Genomic DNA, 21,034 nt, shown 5'->3' with positions numbered 1-21,034 from the left:
GAGGCGGCTGGTCGCAGCTTGCACCGCCCGCTTGCTGGGGGAACGATGCGTTGTTTGTTTGAGGTAGCTGATAGGCCTTAAACTAAAGGGCTGCCATGCCCACCAGCTTTGTATGATCTTAGGCTGCATCCACCCTATACACTTAAAACGCTATGATGCCATTTTAAACAGCCATGGCTTCCCCCAAGGAATCCTGGGGACTGTGGTTTGTTAAGAGCCTGATAGTTGTCAGGAAACCTCTATTCCCCTCACAATTACCAGAGTGGTTTAACAATCAATCCCTTTCCCCGGGAGACTCTGGAAATTGTAGTGCTCTGAGGGAATTAGGGCCCCCCATCTATTCTTGTAGGCTCCCCATGACGGGCACATCTCCTCTGGCACTTTGTAACACACTATGCGTATTTATAGGGCCACATTAAAAAAAATAATATTTCAGGTACTGCAAGACTTCTTGCATTTACTTTCCTGGACGACAGCCACAGCACAGGCTAGATTTCACTGTGATGCAACAGCTCCCAGCTCAAATCTTTCATATTTAACTTCTGCATACATGAGGACTGGACACTTGTTTTCAAATGTAAGTGGGTATCCCTGGAGTTCTCCGCCAAGAGTCTCCAGAGTCTCACATCTTTGGGGAAGGCTTCTTTGTGTCAGCAACCTATGTTAAGACGTTGCTGTCTCGTTCTGCCAGGTTCTGCTTCTTTCACGCCTTTTTCAAGACCAAGAAACAGATCCCTGAGATAATAGAGACGAAAACCACCCCATCGGTCCCTCTGAAAGAGCCGTCCCGCGCAGCAACCGCAAACTCGTTTTTCAGGTATCTGCTTGGCTGTCTTGCTAGCTCGGCAAAATGGGTAGATTCCCAAGTAGACAGTTGTGCAATTAGCAATGGTATGAATAACTTTTTAAGAAGTAAATTGCGTGCCTTTTGGGTCTTGGTCAGGACTGGGGCCCTAGTGTGGAGAGTAGGGGGACCTTTAACCTTTTAACTCCCTGTTGCGGCTCCAGTCCAGATCACACACGGACGCTGCACCCCACATCTGTGATTTGCAGGGGGACGTGAAGGAAGCTCCTAGTGGAGTCCATGTAAACTCTATTTCCCCAGTGCAGATAGCAGACACAGGGGGGCTGATCTTGGTAGGTAGGTATGGTTTATTTATATACCACTTTTTGGCCAAAAGGCCGCCAAACTGGTGAACAGCATGTTATAAAACTTATATTGGAAAACAACATATTACGTAAGAAATATACAGTAAAAACACAGTGTGTACTGTAGGTAAATCAAAACCATGTTTTAAAAACAGCGTGAAAATTCAATCAGTATTATTATTTATCACATTTGTATACTGTCCCATCGCCGAAGCTCTCTGGGCGGTTTACAGCAATTAAAAACAAATATAGAAATTTAAAAACACTTAAAAAAAAAATCAATTTAAAAACACATGCTAAAATCAGTAGTACCAATTATGTAATAAGTTCCAGCAGTCAATAGATGTGGCCCATTGGAGGTGGCAAGAATCAGCCCTTCGACTTGGCTTCTTTGCAGAAGGAAGGAAGTCAGCAGGACCACCTCGCTGGACGGGGATCTTAGCAGGGAGCAAAAGGTTAAAGCCTCCCCTCTGTGCACCACACGCAGACGCAGGGTGTGTGTTTTACACCTTCTCCAGTTTAGCCCTTTGATGGGATTCACTGGCGTCTGGAGCTGAGGGACGACGCAGAGGCTGAATCCCAGCACGTCATCCCACAGTTTTGCCTGCCCGTGTCGGCTTTGAGTCCTGACGTTCACAGGTCAAATGCATCTTTCCAATATGTGAAGCATCTTCCATCGCTTGCTTCAGACACCTTGTAAAAGCACTCCCACCCCCCCCACCCCCGGCTTTTCCTGACCCATAAGACGAGCGTGTTATGGAATTCCGGTTTTGTTTTTTGTTTTTAAAGTTTGTGTAACGGAAACATTGGAAGTTGCCTTATACCGAGTCAGGCCATTGGTCTATCTTAGCTCAGTATTGTCTACACTGACGGGCAGTGGCTCTTCAGGGTTTCAGGCAGGAGTCTCTCCCAACACTACCAGGAGATGCCAGGGATTGACCATGGGATGTTCTGTACTTGTTTGTTTGTTTATTTATTTATATTTTAAAACTTATATACCGCCCGACTAGCAATAGCTCTCTGGGCGGTGAACATAAATATTTATGTATTATCATTTATTTATTAAATTTATATCCCACCCTTCCTCCCAGAAGGAGCCCAGGGCGGCAAACAAAAACATTAAAAGCACTTTAAAATATCTTAAAAACAAAGAGACTTTAAAACGTATTAAGAGAAAACATCTTTAAATACATATTGAAACATCTTAAAAACGACTTTAAAAATGACTTAAAGACCAGTTCCAGTAGACTAGAGTAAGGTCTCTACTTAAAAGGCTTGTTGAAAGAGGGAGGTCGTCAGTAGGCGCTGAAAAGATAACAGAGATGGTGCCTGTTTAATATTTCAGGGGAGGGAATTCCAAAGGGTGGGTGCTGCCACACTAAAGGTCCACTTCCTATGTTGTGGAATAGACCTCCTGATAAGATGGTATCTGCAGGAGGCCCTCGCCTGCAGAGCACAGTGATCGACTGGATATATAAGGGGTAAGATGATCTTTCAGGTGTCCTGGTCCCAAACTGCATGGGGCTTTGTGCACCAAAACTAGAACCTTGAACTTAGCCTGGTAGCTAATGGGCACCCAGCGCAATCCTTTCAGCAGCGGGGTGACATGTTGGCGATCCCCTGCCCCAGTGAGAGGTTGCGCATGCAGAGCAGATACTCTGTCACGAGGCTACGGCCCCTCCCCACTGCTACTTGTTTACGGGTATTTATTTATGTATTTAAATATTTCTGTGTCACGAATTCATGCACTGTAACAAGGTGGTGCACAGCAACATACACAAGTGCAATGCAACACTAAAAACAAATAGTAATTTAATTTAAATTTTTTAATATAATTTAATTTTTTTATATTGTATTGTTTATATTGTATATTATTGTATTTTTATACCTGTGTTTATTTTTCTTGTAATCTGCCTTTAGGGCCTTTGGCCGAAAGGCAGGGTATAAATAAAATTTAATCATCATCATCATCATCATCATTAAAATGTCTGGCTAATCATGAGAGTTGTTCACGCTCTGGTAACTTCTAGATTGGATTACTGTAATGCGCTCTACGTAGGGCTGCCCTTGAAGACAGTTCGGAAACTTCAGCTAGTGCAAAACGCGGCAGCCAGGTTGCTGACGAGGACCAATCGGTCCGCGCATATAACACCTGTCCTGGCCCGCTTGCACTGGCTACCTATTTGTTTCCGAGCCAGGTTCAAGATGCTGGTGTTGACCTATAAAGCCTTACACGGTGTGGGACTGCAATACCTTGTGGAACGCCTCTCCCGCTATGAACCTACCCGTCCACTTCGTTCAGTATCTAAGGCCCTCCTCCGGGTACCAAATCATCAAGATGCCCGGAGGATTATTACTAGATCCAGGGCCTTTTCTGTAGTGGCCCCCGAATTGTGGAACAGCTTACCAGAGGAGATACGCCTGGCGCCTACGGTACTTTCTTTCAGGCGCCAGGTTAAGACCTGGCTATGCTCCCAGGCATTTTAATGTTTTAATGTTTAATGTTAACGTTTAATGTTTTCATGTTTAATGTTCTAGTTTTAAAATCTTGCTGCTACTTGTTATTGATTTTATTGTAATATTGTATTTTAACCTTGTACACCGCCCAGAGAGCTATTAGCTACGGGCGGTTTATAAATTAAATGAAATAAATAAATAAATAATAATAAACAGCTGCCTTGGCCTTTCCGCAGAAAAACAAGCCACAATAAAATCTCCTCTTCATACGGAATTCTGGTGATAGTTTATGACAGGATTGTAGGCAAAAGGAGCCCATTGAGATAGATGAGCAACGCATTGGCTTGCTCGGGGGAAACCCTGAGGCTTGCAGAACTTTTCTTTTTTAAAAAAATGAACATCTAAGGAGGCCCAGAACCTAACAGCAGCTCAGTAGCCATGGAACCCTGGAAATGCCAAGGATTGAACTTGGGACTTTCTGTGCGCAAAGCTGATGCTGTGCTAGACCCCTGCAGAGGAGCTCTTCTTTAGAGGAGGGTGGAGACATTGCAGTGTGTCATACCCGAATTAAACTCGAGCTTAAGCTGCCCCGCAGGCCTGTTTCTAATTGCTGCGTTCTCCGCAGTTTGCTTCAACATTTGAACACGATGCCCGCCCTGGGGGACTCCGCCGGAGCGGAAGAAATGAGGAGGAAGCACCTCCATGGCTTGACCACCAACGGGGACACGTGGCTGTACCTCATTGTCCAGTATGCCAAGGTCCTCTTTTTGCACCGGGAGCAGGTCGCGGTTGTGGTCCCATTTGGTGACGAAGAGCAACTTGCTTGGAACCGGTAAGAAACGCCTACAGCACGGGCGTTGGAGGGGGAAATCTGTGGCCTTCCTGATGTGGTGGGACTCCAACTCTCAGAAGACCCAGCCACCATGGCCAGTGATTGGGGACAATGGGAATTAGTAGTCCAGCAATATCTGGCCATAGGTCCCCCACCCTACCCCTGTCGTGTTAGACAACCGCGAACGTAAGAAGAACTTTCTGGATGAGGCCAGTGGCCCATCTAGTCCAGCATCCTGTTCTCACAGTGGCCATCCAGATGCCCCAATGGGAAGCCCACAAGCAGGACCTGAGTGCAAGAGCACTCCCCCCTCCTGTAGCTAGAGGCAACAGGTTTTCAGAAGCATAATGCCTCTGACCGTCGAGGCAGAAACCAGCCGTCATGGTTAGTAACCATTTGTAGCCTGATCCTCCATGAATTTGTCTAGTCCTTTTTAAAAAGCCATCCACGTTGGTAGCCATCTCTGCTTCTTGTAGATTCACTATGTTCTGCATGAAGAAGAGTTGACACCAGCCATAGAATCATAGAATAGTAGAGTTGGAAGGGGCCTATAAGGCCATCAAGTCCAACCCTCTGCTTAATGCAGGAATCCAAATCAAAGCATTCCTGACAGATGGCTGTCCAGCTGCCTCTTGAAGGCCTTCAGTGTTGGAGAGCCCACTACCTCTCTAGGTCATTGGTTCCATTGTCGTATGGCTCTAACAGTTAGGAACTTTTTCCTGATGTCCAGTTGAAATCTGGCTTCCTGCAACTTGAGCCCATTATTCTGTGTCCTGCACTCTGGGACGATTGAGAAGAGATGTTGGCCCTCCTCTGTGTGACAACTTTTCGAGTACTTGAAAAGTGCGATCATATCGCCCCTCTGTCTTCTCTCCTTAAGGCTAAATATGCCCAGTTCTTTCAGTCTCTCCTTATAGGGCTTTGTTTCCAGTCCCCTGATATCCTTGTTGCCCTCTTGAGCCTGTTCCAGGTTGTTTGCATCCTTCTTAAAGTGTGGTGTCCAGAACTGGATGCAGTACTCAAGATGAGGCCTAAGCAGTACTGAATAGAGGGGAGCCAATACTTCACACGATTTGGAAACTATGCTTCTGTTAATGCAGCCTAAAATAGCACTTGCCTTTTTTGCAGCCACATCACACTGTAGGCTCATATTCAACTTATGATCAACAACAGTCCCATGATTCTTCTCACATGTCGTATTGCTGAGCCAAGTATCCTCCATCTTATAACTGTGCATTTGGTTTCTTTTTCCTAAGTGTAGAACTTTGCACTTATCCCTGTTAAATGTTGTTCTGTTGTTTTCAGCCCAATGCTCCAGCCTGTCAAGATCCCTTTGAATTTTGTTTCTGTCTTCCAAGGTATTAGCTATCCCTCCCAATTTTGTATCATCTGCAAATTTGACAAGCAGTCCCTGCACCTCCTCATCCAAGTCAGTAATAAAAACGTTGAAGAACAGTGTTAGGTTCCTGCTTGCCTACTGCTTTTTTTTTTTTTACTATATAGAAGGCTAGAGTTGGAAGGGACCTCAAAGGTCATCCAGCCCAACCCACTGCTGCTGCATCCCTGACAGATGGCCATCTAGCCTCTCTGCTTATAAATGTCTAGCAAAGGAGAGTCCGCCATGTTCTGAGGCTTTGTTGAAATCCTCCTTGCTTGGTTCGGGTTCTGCCTTTTGGCACAGCAGGAACCAAACTTGTTGCGAGGCTGTCTGGTTTGTTGTTGGTTGCTTTTCTGATTGTTTTATGCTGCCCTGGAATGAGCTGCAGTGTAGGTATTAAATCAGTCTGGCTGTTTTTTTGCCCCATCACAGAATGCTGCTGACAGTGGAAGCCCTGAGGAGGAAAGAGAAGAAAAGCTACCACTTGAAATCCTCTGCCTTCCAACACCTGCTGCTGTTGGTTGGTATCCACCTTTTCAAGGTAATTTTGGGCAGCGCTCGAAGCAACTCTCGTGGAGGTACTCTCGAATACAGCTGCGGCCAGAATTCCTGAGCCACTTCTAAAGCCCCATCTGCACATTTATAGCACTGTTATTCCGTTTCATAAACAGGCAGGATTCCCCAAAGGATCCTGGGAATGGTAGTTTGTGAGGGGTACTGAGAGTTGTTCGGAGGTCCCTGTTCCCATCACAGAGCTACAATTCCTGGGGTGGTTTAACAGTCTGCCCCTCTTCCCAGGAGACTCTGGGAATTGTTGCTTTGTGAGGGGAATAGGGGTCTCCGAACAACTCTCAGCATTCTTAACAAACTACAGTTCCCAAGATTCTTTGGGGGATTATGTCTTTTTAAAATGGTATGATACTGCTTGAAATGTACAGTGCAGATGGTGCCTTGGGTCTACTCTGAGCAGAAATTTACATTTAAAACAGTATCATGCTGCTTTAAACAGGCATGGCTTCCCCCAAAGGATCCTGGGAACTATAGTTTGGGAAGGGTGCTGCTGAGAGTTGCTAGGAGACCCCTATTCCCCTCACGGAGCTACAAGTTCCCAGAGTGGCTTAACAGCCAATACTTCTTCCCAGGGGAACATTTGAAGAAAAGCCTTTTTCCTTTACGAGCAAGTCACCAAAAAGATGATCTCCCATCCTAACCTACCTTGCAGGGCTGTTCATGTGGTTAGCGTGGAGAAGGGGAACCTTGCATGCTGCCCTGAGCCAGTTGCTCCGCAAGGTGGGATGAAAACGTGGTGGTGCTGGTGATGATGATATTTAAATTCTTATTTTTCTCCTGGGTTTCATGTTTTCCCCCTCCTCCCTCGATTCGCACCCAATTAGTCTCCCGCAGAGTGTGTGAACCTTCTGAGCGATCTGCAGAACTGCACCCAGAGAGCGTTTGGTGAGAAACCCAAGAGGAAAAAGGCGGCTGCAGCCGGTGAGTCTCCACTCCGAGCCTGGTTGATTGCAGCCTTGTAAATAAGCCCACCAAAGTTACTAGCCTGATTTAAAAAATAACTAGCCCGCTGGAGTCTGTATGGAAATGTGAACGGTGCTGAACACCCCACCGCCACCTCCAAGCTATTTTCTGTTTGTTTCGTAGACTTTCAGATCAGGTGCACAGGGAGGGGGAACCTTTGCCCCCCCCCGATGCTTCTGAACTACAACTCCCATCAGCCCAGCAAACGTGGCCAAGGCTGATGGGAGTTGTAGTTCTGATGGGAGTTGTAGTTCAGCAACATCTGGAGGGCCAAAGGATCCCCACAGCTGCCCTAGAGTTAGTCCTACTCGGAGAAGATGCACTGAAATTAATGGACATGACTGACCGAATGCCCCTTAATTTCAATGGGTCTACTCTGAGTAAAACTTAGTTGGCAATAGCCCCTAGGCTAGGTGTGGGGAAACCTTCCCCCTCCCCGAACATTGCTGAACTGCAACGCTCGCCAGCCAGTGTCCAAGGTTGATGGGAGTTGTAGTTCAGCAACATTTGGGGAGGGGGCAAAGATTCCCCACACCTGCCCTCAGCTGCTGGCAGAGCTGTTGTATCCCGGGTGCAGATGGAGGACAGTGTGTCCCCTCCGTCCTTCACCAGCCCGCTCCGGTGCAGTTCCTTGCCACTATGGCTGCTAGGTTGGCACTTAAACACAAGGCTGATTTGTCGAGTGATTTGCCGGCTTGCGTCGCCTGCCGGGGGCACTCAGGCTGTAGGTGTATTTTGTTCTTCTCAGGTGGCGAAGAAGAGCCAGACTGGGTGGAGGTGATTGTCGAAGTCCTCCTTTCCCTCCTGGCCCAGTCCAGCGGGCTGATCCGGCGGGTCTGCAAAAGCGTCTTTGGCCTTGTCTGTCGGCACATGACGAAGGGTGCCCTGCAGCTCATCCTGGATGTGAGTTGGGGCTCAGGAGGGACACCTGTGCCATTACTAGAGCCGTCCAGAATCAAAAAGAAACTGTGGCTGATTTATTCCGACGCGTTTGCCTCGGGTTATGTTGACGCTGCTGCAGGGGGAGAAATATTTCCGTTTAGATCAGGGTTGGGCAACCTGCAGAGCTCGGTCCTAGCTGTACGTGGGGGCTACAGAGGGGAAAAGGCACCAGCCAAAAGAGAGAGAGAGAGAGAGAGAGAGCTGATGATAGCCCATCTCTGGCTCCTTCCCTGCCCACTTGCTGGCATGCACTCCCTGACAGATTACCTTTTCAACCCGAGGGCCATCTTCCTTTCAGGGCAACCTTCCGAGGGCCACATGCTAGTGTGGAATAATGCAGCCTTTCCCAACCTTTGGGTCCCCTGATGTTGCTGGACTACAACTCCCATCAGCCCTTGCAGCTGGCATGGTCAGGAATGATGGGATTTGTAGTCCAGCAACATCTGGGGACCCAAAGGTTGGGAAAGGCTGGTGTAGCGGCTGGAATGACAGCCTGGGACCTGGCTGCCCAGGGTTCAAATCCCTGCTCGGCTGTGAAGCTCTTAGGGTGACCTTGGGCCTGTCGCCACCTCTCAGCCTAACTTGCCTCGCAGGGCTGTTGCAAGGATAAAATTGGGAGAGAGGGAGAGCCACGTTTGGGTGCCACCATGAGCTGCTTGGAGGAAAGGTGGGAAATACGTGGATTAAATAAGTGAAAAATGCCAGTTGTGGGCAGAGCAAGAGGCAAAAGCAGGCTGAGCAATGAATCTAAATTTTACCTTTCTGTAGTAGGCTGGGTTTCTTTGACGCATTCCTCTCTGTCCTCCGTCCTGGCAAACAAAAGTCATTATGGGAATTCAAGGACACATTCTAGCCAGGCAAAAATGGTCGAGGAGGGTGCAAAGCTGGGGGGAATGCCCTGGGGAGAGTTGCAAAGGTCACATGAGAGAGGCCTGGAAGACCGCGTTTGGCACCCCTCCTCCAGGCCTGAGTCCCCCACTCTTCCCTGAGGGCGCAAAGCCCTTGATAGAACACTGTTTCCATGTGCCTGCTTTGGATGGCGTGGCCCTGCCTTTCAGCGAGCTTGCCGTTGGGGACATTCCCTCCTTTGTATGTGTGAGGGAGGAGGGGGGTGCCTTTGCTAATACGGCTCCTGTAACCCAGGCTTGGGAGCCAGCGTTGGCCACCTGCAAAATATATATATGTATGTGTAAAATTATCCCTAAGGTTCTTGACCCACGGCACAACCAGGATGAAGAAAGCGCCATTGTCGTGACAGAAGAAACTGAGAAGAGGAAATCTTTGCCCAAGGATGAGGTAACTCCTACTGAGTTCATCATAAGAATGCCCTCAGCCCGTAAACTCCCTTTCCTAAGTGGTGCTAAGAGCTCTTTTTCCCTTTCAGGTTTGTCAACGTGGTTAATAAACTGAGCAAAATATGGGGCATGGCTGTTATTACTTGACCTCCCAGGGTTGTATTCGAGGTTAGTCTTGCTCAGGGTAGACCCGCTGAAATGAATAGACACGACTACCTTAGGGCCATTAATTTCAGTAGGACTGCTTTGAGTAGGACATAGCTGGGTGCGAGCCATAGTCCCATGTAAGTGGCTTCTTAAAGTTGGAAGATATGAGCCAACATAGTCTTGTTTCTGGGGACAGAAATAGGCTTAGGCCCTCTCTGCACTGTACAGTTAAAGCAGTTTCATACCACTTGAGAACTGTAGTTTGCTAAGGGTGCTGAGAGACTCCTGTTCTTCCTCACAGAGCTACAATTCCCAGACTGGTTTAATAAATCAATCCCTCTTCCCCAGGAACTGTGAGAACTGTAGCTCTGTGAGGGGAATCAGGGTTCCCTAACAACTCTCAGCGCCCTTAACGAACTACACATCCCAGGATTCTTTGGGGAGGTCATGGCTGTTTAAAGTGGTACGATATTGCTTTAAATGTATAGTGCAGATGGGGCCTTAGTTCTAGGCTGTACCGCTTCAGGCAAGGCGTCACATGACTGGATGCTCCAAACCATGGTTTAAGGTTGCTTGTCTTCCTCCCCACCTCTAATTTTCTCTTGGTACAGCACCCTCGGAAGGCAGAACAGCAACTGTAACTATGATCTGTCAATTCATACGTCATGCTTAACCATGGTTGATCTTCCTTTACCATGGTTTAGTGTGACACCTTTTGGTGATGTGGCTAATGTCGTCGTTTATTGGACCTTGGGGGCTCCGAGAGAAGAGGCAGTCTGAATTGAGCCGAGTCAGATTGAAGATGGGTCCAGTCAATTAGGTCAGGTTGTTAGTCAGTTACCATGGCTGCATTTGGATAGTCTGTTTTCCCGACAATCCTTACTTGTTAATTTTTGCATTGTATGAGGTCTTGTCGCACAACCTAAAAGCCGCTTCTGGAAATCTAGTGGAAACTCAAGTGGACGTTTAGGGCTCATTTCTGTGCTAATTGCTTCCAGAGAAAGGAAAATTAATGGGGATTCCATTTGCATCCCCGTTAACCTGGGAAATCGCAGGAGTTTGGCATTTTATTTTCCCCGTGGTTTTCTTGGGATCGCACCACTGCCGCTCAGGTAACGGAATTGGAGGTGGTATGCCAGCATGCTGAAGCGCACATGCACATAAAGGTGTGGGGGGCAACGCTGTTGTTGCGTCACACCATGCCACGCTGGTGTGAATGAAATAACTGTAATGCACTTTATGTGGGGCTGCGCTTGTATCTGGTCTGGACAGAGTGCAGTAGCCATCATGCTTACAAGAGCAGATTACTGGCAACATGTTACTCTCTGCTGGAAGAGCTGCACTGATTGCCAATTTGCTACCCAGGCCAAGTGCAGGGTACTTGAGGTTTATTCACAAAGCCCTAAACAACTTGGATCCAAAGTACCTTAAGGACTGTAACTCCCTATGTTCCATCTTGATCATTGAGATCTTCTGATGGGGCGCTTTTGGTGATTTCCCCATGCCCCTGAGGTTTGTTTGGCCCTTCACCAAGGGCTGAGCCTTTAGCGTGCCTTGTGGAACTCCCTGCCACTAGAAGTTCAGCAGGAACCATCACTTCTTTCAGGCATCTCCCGAACCACTGACCTTTTTAAACAGGTCTTGTGATACAAATTTTCTTTTCCAGCCAATGCAGTACTTAGGGATGCTTTTGTTGATGTTTCCATCGGCTTTTAATCCTATCATGTTTTTGTATGTTGTGATGCTGCCTTACTTTCATGAAAGGTGTAGCTTGTAAATATTTTAATAAAATAAATAACATAAAATTTGGCATGATATGGTGGAATATTAACGAAAAAATGCCACAGTTCCATAATGCATCAGGTACTGCAGCGTGAAAGGAACGCTCAAAATTGGAACCGCAGGGCTAGAATTATAATCAGGAAAAATGATGCAATAAACCCCATGTCTGAATGCAGCCAATGTGGGTCAGGTTAGGGTTAGTCAGGTCAGAGGCAGTCAGGTTTTAGAGAAACCCAAGTATGTCAAAGCTGCCTAGTCCATTAATGCTTAGCCAAAGCAGATTCTGGTGAACAGCAGTCAGGACCACAGATAACTCCAGATCCACAGAAAAATGTTGGCTCAGCAAAGGCTTGGAGTCATTTGGAGGCTTTAAAGGCTGACGGGGCGGCAGCAGCCTTCCAATAGCTCTACCCTCCCACCAGAGCTGTCTACAGTCCTTACAAGGACTGATGGCTGATTTTGCAGTGCTGTGAAGCCAAAGAAGCTGCAGAGGAGTCATCCTGGAGTCTGAAGATGATGGGAGAGAGAGGTCCATCCAGTGGAGACTGGTGGCTCCAATGTTAGTGCAGCAGTGGATCTGAGTCCAAGCTTTCAAGGAGTTGTCCAAGGTGCTGAAACCTATTCCCCAATATAGGTTCAGCACCTTGGATGGCTCCTTGAAAGCTCGGACTGAAACCCAGAGCAGATTCACTGCCCCACTGGCATAGGAGCAACCGGTCCCCACTGTGTCTGTGACTGGGAAGCTGTAGAAGGGGTGGCAAGAGCTCCTCCTTGACCTGTGATTTATCAGAAACTGAATTCTCGAGGTGATGCTGGGACTCGGGTGCAGGCGGCATGTCGGAGGGTGGGTGTGCAGGCCGGCTTGGTCCACAATCCTGGAACACCTTCCCAAGATAGACCCATTTAACCCCCTTCATTGTTGGCCTTTTATGGTGTTGTAAAGGCATGTCTGTTCCTTGGCGCATTCAAGGTGGGGGGAGGTCTGTTCAACCTAAGAAGTTGCCTTATACGGAATCAGACGGTTGGTCTATTTAAGTATTGTCTACACCAGTGATGTATTTATGTAACTTTATGTAACTTTAAACTTGCCAATGAGGACATAGAACTTGTCAAGGATTATCAATACCTTGGCACAGTCATTAACCAAAATGGAGACAATAGTCAAGAAATCAGAAGAAGGCTAGGACTGGGGAGGGCAGCTATGAGAGAACTAGAAAAGGTCCTCAAATGCTAAGATGTATCACTGAACACCAAAGTCAGGATCATTCAGACCATGGTATTCCCAATCTCTATGTATGGATGTGAAAGCTTGACAATGAAAAAAGCGGATAAGAGAAAAATCAACTCATTTGAAATGTGGTGTTGGAGGAGAGCTTTGCGCATACCATGGACTGCGAAAAAGACAAATAATTGGGGGCAGCGGTCTTTGTGAAAGAAGGACAGGGAAAGATATTACCCTTAGAATGGATGAAAGTTCAATAATGAAGGTAACTGCAGGGACATCGAGAACTCCAAAAAGAAAAATTATGCTGTCTTGGAAGAATGACCTTAATTCTGCTGAGTCTGCTTCCACTGAGCATCTGTCTTAACAGCAAGTAGTGATGGGCCTTCTAGTCCTCTCAGTGTTGAGCCTGAACCAAAGAGAGCCATAGGACCCATCCGCACCATACCTTTAAAGCACTCTTACACCACTTTAAACAGTCATGGCATCCCCAAAAGAATCCTGGGAACTGTAGCTTGTTAAGGCACAGAGAGTTGCGAGGAGACCCCTATCTTCTTCACAGAGCTACAATTCCCAGAGTGGTTTAACAGTCAGTCCTTTTTCCCAGAGAACTCTGGGAATTGTAGCTCTCTGAGGGGAAGAAGGGTCTCCTAACAACTCCCAGATTCTCTGGGGGAAGCCATGACTGTCTGAAGTGGCACCAGGGTGCTTTAAAGGTATGATGTGGATGGGGCCTAGGATGTCCCAGCATGGTTCAACAATCAGTCTCTCTTCCCAGAGAACTCTGGGAATGTTAGCTCTGTGAAGGGAAAGGGGGTCTCCTAGCAACTCTCAGGGCCCTTCACAAATCTCAGTTCCCAAGCTTCTTTGGGGGGGGGGGAAGCTGTGACTGTTTAAAGTGGCACGATACTGTTTCAAACGTACAGTGTGAATGAGGCCGCAGGCCGAGAAACGTGGATGTTTTTCTTTTTCGGCAGAGTGAAGAGGACGACAGCGGGGAGAGTTCTTCTGGCGAAGACAGCTCTGACGAGAGCGAGGAGGGAAGCAAAGGGGGGGAGGAGGAGGAGGAGGCTGCGGAGACGGGCAGCGAAGACGAGGATGTCGAGGACGCCGAGAAATTCCGCGCCACGCTGCAAAGTGTTCTGCAAGCTGGGAACGCGCTGGTAAGGTCCCCGAGAGGGCGAGGCGCAGAAGGCTTTGCTGTGGCTTTTGTCATCTGGGCTCGGAGAACCCAAGTTCTGCAACCGAGAAAGCTGAATTTAAGCACCTATAAGAAGAGCCTACTGGATCAGGCCAGTGGCCCGTCTAGTCCAGCATCCTGTTCTCACAGTGGCCAACCAGGTGCCTGGGAGAAGCCCGCAAGCAGGACCTGAGTGCAAAGAGCACTCTCCCCTTCAGCGATTCCCCACAACTGCTATTCAGAAGCATGCGGCCTCCGACTGTGGATGCAGAACATAGGCACTGTGGCTAATAGCCATCGGCAGCCTTTTCCTCAATGAATTTGTCTCATCCTCTTTTAAAGCCATTCAAGATGGTGGCCGTCGCTGCCTCTTGTGGGAGCCGATTCACGCACGGTGTGAAGGAGGACTTTCCTTTGGCTGGCCTGAATCCCCCAACATTCAGCTCTGTTGAAAGTCCGCGAGTTCTAGTATTACGAGAGGGAGAAAAGCTGGCCTGTGTCCCATGTTAGTCCTGTTCAGAGGAGACCCACTGAATTTTAACGAGTGCCACCAACTCCTTAGGTCCATGAGCTTTGATAGGTGTCATCCAAGTAGAACTTAGTTGGGTATTTCCCAACTTTTTGTCTTATCAGTGGAGGTGAGGGATGTTGCAGGACTGCAGCTCTCATCATCCCCAGCCACCACAGCCAGCGATCAAGGATTATGGGAGTTGGAGTCCAACAATATCTGGGGGGGGGGGTGGAACAGGGTCCCCATCCCTGCCCTAGTGCAGGAGCTTACATGCCAAAAAACAATAACAACAAACCATACCTTGGTTTCAATAGGACTGCTAAAAAGTACTGGGTGGCAGAGTCTAGCCACCATTTAAATTTCCCACAATGCCCCAGGAGCAGGGCCGTGTGAGATTAAAATGGCAGCTACAACTTAGCTGCTTGGCACACTGACTGGAGCGGCAGGGCAGATGTTTTATTTTAAGGGATTTGGAGTCAGGCAGGTGTCAGCAGCCGTGGGATTTGCCAGGTTGTTGCAGCCGAGGGAGATGCCTGCTCGGTGGTGACACCCGCCGTGGGTCTGACTCAGTCAAAGGCAGATTTCTGTGTTCCTGGTGATTTTGGCTTAGCTGGAAACAAGCTCTGGCTCTTAAGGTGGTATCCAGTGTTGATTTTACTCAGAGTAGACCCATTGAAATTGATGGCGATGACTAACTTGAGTCTATTCGTTTCAGTGGGTCTTCTCTGAGTAAAACTTGATTGGATTTCTGATGCTGATTTATGACATCGCGCCACTTCTGACCCTATTTTAAGTTTTTTTAAAAAAGGTAGACTTTTTTTTACTTTTAAAAAATTCAAGGGTGGCGATGACAGCGACGAGGACGTCGACGATGAAGCCATGATGTCCCTCGATGAGAACCTGTCGGCGCTCTTTGCCGAGCAGAAGAAGCGCATCCAAGCCAAGAAAGACGAGAAGGAAAAGATGCGTAGGGAGAAAATTTTACGCCGAGAATTCAAGATCAAGGTGGGAGGCCAGGCTTTCCAAGTCGGCCCTCCGAACATTTTGAAATGGCACTAAAAAAGTGCAAAGTAATTGAGGTGGTTCGGATTGTCTTATGTCATCACGTTCCACAGAGATAAACGTAGAATAAAAACAGATTCTGACCCTTGACAGGAGGTAAAGAGATGTGCCCTTTTCAGCTGCACCTAGAGAATCTTGCTTTAAAAGGTGGGGTAAATATATTTTCATAATAAAAAAAAGCCAGGATCTGGACTATGGTTTAATATCCAGACTTGTTCTAAAGCTGTTAATCATCGTTTCCTGGTTTGGATGAAACTGGTCAATTATCCTGGCCTGATTGCCGCTTGTGTCTGTGGGCAACAGGCTCATTTGTATCTGAATACTTGAAATGGAGCCTTTGTAGCATGTGTTTTTATTATTAAAATATTTTCATCTTGCCTTTCAAGGCAAGATTCTCTTGGTGCAGCTGAAAACACTAAAATAAAAAATAACACTACTGTAAAACAGCAGCAATCTGTCTGTCTGTAAAACCACAGGAGTATTGGGAGATTTCGCAGACCCCTTTTGCTCTCGGAAAGGGGCATTGTCTGTTTTTATTTTGACGCGCAACTTACTGCACAGGGCATTCTTAATTTAGAACCGCTGTCCTTCTCTGTGTGGCCGGACCTCATGAGAGGACCCTGTCATGTTTGGGATTGTTTTAATTGTGGCCTCCAGGGGCCAGTATAAGCTTGCGAAACAGGTTTGGGCATTGCTAACAGCTCCAGCATGTAAACAGTTCTTTGGTGGCAGCATCAAATCCTGAGCTAGCTTTTGAGTCACATAGATTTTTTTCTTCTGGCTGGATGTTAACTTTTTTTTTTTTTTTTTAAGTGGATTAGGAGGGAGAAGGTATAAAGATCCTTTTTGATAGAGTGGTGGAAACCTTGTCCGCAATATGTGACAGATGGTGACTGAGGAACCGTTTTGCACACTGTTTTATTTATTTATTTATTATTTGATTTATATTGATTTTAGGCTGCGATCCTATACTCGCTTCCCTGAAAGTAAGGCCCATGAAACACAATAGGGTTTATTTCTCAGTAGACACAGAAAGGATTTTTTCATTTGTTCAAGGTATTTATGTTCTGATTAATCATTAACATTTAAAAGGTTTGCATTAAAATAAACCATTCAGAGAATAAAACAATGAAAATGTATCATAAAACCAAACACAAACCACCTCAATATGCCTGCTGGAACAAGAAAGTCTTAGCCAGGCACCCGAAGATCAACAAGAAGGGTGCCTTTCTAATCTCAGTTGGGAAAGAGTTCCACAGGCTTGGACCCACGACACAGAATGCATGGCTTCTAGTACTTGAGAGCCAAGCATCCAAGCCGTAGGGGACCACCAGCAGAGACTCCCCCAAAGATCTCAGTCATCAGGCCAGGATATAAGGGATCCGGTGGTCCTTAAGATATCCTGGAGCCAAGTTGTTAAGGACCTTGTAAATGAATACGAGAACCTTGAGCCTGGTAAGATATGCGCATCCGGTGCTTAACAGCTTGCGCTGGAATTATGTGCTGGTGGCAGCCTGTCCCCATCAGCAGTCTAGCCGTAGCATTTTGCAGCAGCTGGAGCCTTGGGACTGGGTACACGGGCAGCCCCACACAGAGCACGCTGCAGTAGCCAAGTCTTGAGATTACCAGTGCACGAGTCACTGCAGCCAGACTACCCTTGTCCAAGAACGGCTGTCGTTGGCGCACCAGCCGTAGCTGGTAAAAGGTGCAAAAGATCTCGCATTGCACAAAAGCATAGTACGCGATGCAACAGAGAAGAGACAGCCACAGGCCACCTCTGTGCTGCTAGATTAGGTGGGGCACCTGAGGCCTGAGGGGACTCTACCCATGCCACCCCCTCCCACCAGCCCTGTATTGCACTCTCTCCCAGAGTGCTTTTGCCTGGCTTGAATGTGTCCATCTCTGATTGTGTTTCTAGCTTGCCTGGATGAAGGACAGAGCGGCGCGTGTGTGTATAGAAATTAGCCTACTGTATAAAGACCCAGGCTATGGTCTGAAGGCACATGAGGCCAGCACCCTGCTGAAGCTAAGCAGGGTCGGGTCTGGTCAGTGCCTGGATGGGAGACTGCCTGGGAACCATATGCAAGCCACCTTGGGTTTCTATCATGAAAAGAAAGGCGGGGTATAAATGTAATACATAAATAAAATATTTCATTCGTTCCTCCACCCCTTTTGCCTCTGGACACACCCACCAACGGCATGCGGCCCTGGAAGGTTGTCCAGAAGGAAGGGTGGCCCTCAGGCTGGAAAACGGTTCCCCGATAACTAGGATGGCGGGCTATGGGAGCTTCCTTTCTCTGCCCTAATTCTGGAGAGTGCCTGCCAGTCAGAACAGACAACGCAGAAGCAGACAGAAGGCAGTGTCTTAGGTCCCTGTCTACCCCAGTCCTTCATGTCGGCCCAGCCCTAGACTGGGGAAGGCCGTAGCGCAGTGGTAGAGCATCCGTTTTGCACGTAGACAGTCCCTGGTTCAGTCCTCCAGTGGCATCTCCAGGTAAGGCAGGGGGAGACTCCTCCCCGAAACCATGGGGAGCTGCTGCCAGTCAGTGTAGACAAGACTGAGCTTGATAGACCCGTGGTCTGACTTGGGATCGGGTGGCTTCCTAGTTTCCTAGATGCTCTGCACATTCTGTTCTCGCGTTTCCAGGTCCTGGATTTGGTCGAGGTGTTCCTGGCGAAGCAGGCGGAGAGCCCCCTCGTGTTCGGCGTCATCGACCCGCTGCTCTCCGTGATCGAACAGAGCATGAGCTCCGAGTCAAACCAACAGGAGCAAGAGTACCTCCGGAAGACAGCGGACATCTTCACGTGAGTTTTGGGACCGAGTACGTGCGCGCGCTAGCTTCAGCTAGCCGGAAGGCTTGTGCCAGGTGGTGAGGAGGCTTTGGCTTTCCAGATGGTGCCAAACTGCAACTTCCATCAGGCCTGGGCGTTGGCCGTGCTTGCTGGGGCTGATGGGAGTTGTAGTTCAGCAACATTCAGTAATTTCCTAACTGTTAGAGCCATACGACAATGGAGCCAATGACCTAGAGAGGTAGTGGGCTCTCCGACACTGGAGGCCTTCAAGAGGCAGCTGGACAGCCATCTGTCGGGAATGCTTTGATTTGGATTCCTGCATTGAGCAGGGGGTTGGATTAGATGGCCTTATAGGCCCCTTCCAACTCTACTATTCTATGATTCTATGAACATCTGGAAGGCCCAAAGGGTCCCCATGCCTGCCTTCCACCGATTTCAGGGAGTTTGTCCGTTTAGCCTAGATTTGAGCACTCACAATTTGCCAGTTTGCCATCTAGCCAGGTTCAATTCACAATAAAGCCCTAAACAACTTGGGCCCAAAGTGCCTTAAGGATCGTCCATCCCTTATTCTCTATCTCGATCACTGAGGTCCTCTGGATGGGACACTTCTGACAATCCCTGGGGTTCGGTCGGCCTTACTAGGCATCAAACCTTTAGCCTGGCAGGCCACTGCCCTGTGGAACTCCCCACTGCTGGAGGTTCAGCAGGAATCATCCTTGCCTTCTGCCAGAAGTTGCCTTTGCGACGTGACACGCCTTTGAACTGTGCATTCGCTCTTAACCAACCAGTATTTATGGATGTTTTCACTGATGATTTATTGACGTTTAGTGGCGGAGCATCCTCTTTGCATGCAGAAGGTCTCAGGTTCAGTCCCCTGCATCTCCAGGTAGGGCTGGGAGAGATCCCCTGTCTGAAATTCTGGAGAGCCGCTGCCGTTCAGTGTGGACAATACTGGCCTAGATGGACCAACAGGTCTGGCCGAGTAGACGGCAGCATCCTCCGTTCTAATTTTTGTATGGCGTTCGCTGCCTTGTATTTTTGCAAAAGTGCGTATAAATATTTAAAGAAATGGTAAATAAACTGGCAGCAACCCTCTGGGGTCTTGGGCAAAAGTATTTCTCAGTCTTTCTGCCTGCATTCCTTTCCGTTCGTGATGCCGTGGGGTTGAACCTGTGACCTTCTGCCTTCTGGGCTGTGGCCCCTCAGTGGCATCGCTTCTAGACAGGAGCAAGCACTCCGTGATCGATCGGTCTGTCTTTGTTGGCAGTGGAGTTTATTTCAAGGGCCTGTGCTACATTTTTACCAGAGGTGCGAAATGAACGAACTGGGAATTACAAACCTTGTGTTTGCCCGTCCGCCTGTTGATGCGGATTCAGTCCACGTGATGCCGGAGGAGGATTTTTTCATTTCCGATGGACTCCTGGGTGTGAAGCGTTTTGCGCTCAGCACCAGGTTCTGCTGCAGAGAGAAAGTTTGCAGTTCAGTATAGTGTGTTCGGATACTTCTGATTGCATGAAATCTTCCAGCTCTGCTTGGAACTCAGTATTTTGAATTTTTTAAAGCTGCAGTAGCTGAACTACTGGAACAGGGTGATGTGGTTCAGAGGTGAACAAGCCATGACAAACCTCCAGCTCACACTTCCTCCTCTTTCATGGCCACGTCGAGGAGATGGGAAATTTTGCATTCAGATTCTCAACTAACCACAGTTCCTTGCGATGTCCAAACTAGCCGAACTGTGGTTTGTTTCAACTCTAGTTCATGAGAATAAATCAGGATCTGAAGCTGCTGTTTCATCGTGGTTTGTTCTTGCTAACTAGAGCTAAAAAGTCACATCTGTTTGGGTGGAATGGGGAACTAGGGTATAAAGTGTAATTAGATGTTCCTAACCTTCTCACATCCACTAGAGAAGAGGAGAGGGCAGACCATGTGAACCTGAGGCTCACTGCAGCTCATTTATGTAGGCTGTGCTTGCACATCATGATCAGCCAGGGTTGCTGGCTTAACCGCAGTTTATTTGTGAGTGAGCAGCGTCCTGGGACATACTTCTCTGTCACTCCCCCCAGACCAGGAAGCTGCAGTTAATCTTGGCTTCCCGTGATGACCGAACCAGGAATCATGATTTCTTTCCCCTTAATGAGCCAGGATCACTAGCCAACCTTAAACCAAGGCTTGCTGTTGACTTTCGAATCCTGGCTTGTCAGGGAGCATCAAATCAGGATCGCAGGAAGCCAGGCTTAATTGTGACTTGCTAGTTTTACTTCTTTTGCGTAGGCAGGAGTGATTGGTCAGCCTGCACCAGAATGCTATCCTGGTTTACTGCGACAGTGTGGATGTGGCCATAGTGGGGGAAACCATGGTTTGCCGGTGCTTTCCGAACTGAGCCAGTATCTCAAGATACTTTGCATGGGATGTGTTCAGCTGCCTTTAAACCCAGTGAGATTCTCTGGGTTCTTGTTCTCCCAAAGGATCCAGTTTTGCGTGGTTGCATGGGAAATGGCCACCTGGCCGGACTCCATTGGCATCTGCACTGGAGTTAGGACGAAGAGGACTCTGTGGGTTTCCCTCTGTGCCATGAGCCAGCCCCGAGTCCATCTACAACCTGACTGCACCGAGAAGAAAGAGTCTAGCCCAGGGATGGGGAACCTGCGGCCCTCAAGATGTTGGTGGACTACAGTTCCCATTATTCCTGACCATGGACTGTGCTGGCTGGGGCTATGGAGTCCAACAAACAACTGAAGGGCCACAGGCTCC

General features: G+C 48.0%; 1 protein-coding gene across 1 annotated transcript in view; it reads left to right on the top strand.

Annotated features, from left to right (window-relative positions):
* Window positions 1-21,034, top strand: part of MYBBP1A (MYB binding protein 1a) — an 81,894-nt gene that overhangs the window by 26,671 nt on the left and 34,189 nt on the right. Inside the window, exons 11-19 of the mRNA XM_061604594.1 lie at window positions 692-817; window positions 4,232-4,438; window positions 6,249-6,357; window positions 7,211-7,307; window positions 8,098-8,252; window positions 9,498-9,587; window positions 13,715-13,900; window positions 15,269-15,433; window positions 18,138-18,295. Of these exons, the coding sequence (XP_061460578.1) occupies window positions 692-817; window positions 4,232-4,438; window positions 6,249-6,357; window positions 7,211-7,307; window positions 8,098-8,252; window positions 9,498-9,587; window positions 13,715-13,900; window positions 15,269-15,433; window positions 18,138-18,295 (1,293 nt within the window). The remainder of the gene's footprint in view (window positions 1-691; window positions 818-4,231; window positions 4,439-6,248; window positions 6,358-7,210; window positions 7,308-8,097; window positions 8,253-9,497; window positions 9,588-13,714; window positions 13,901-15,268; window positions 15,434-18,137; window positions 18,296-21,034) is intronic.

This window comes from Rhineura floridana, chromosome 21 (assembly GCF_030035675.1).
Source record: "Rhineura floridana isolate rRhiFlo1 chromosome 21, rRhiFlo1.hap2, whole genome shotgun sequence".
Taxonomy (NCBI): Eukaryota; Metazoa; Chordata; class Lepidosauria; order Squamata; family Rhineuridae; genus Rhineura; species Rhineura floridana.
The sequence above is the reverse complement of the archived record's forward strand: the minus strand, read 5'-3'. Positions and strand labels throughout refer to the sequence as shown.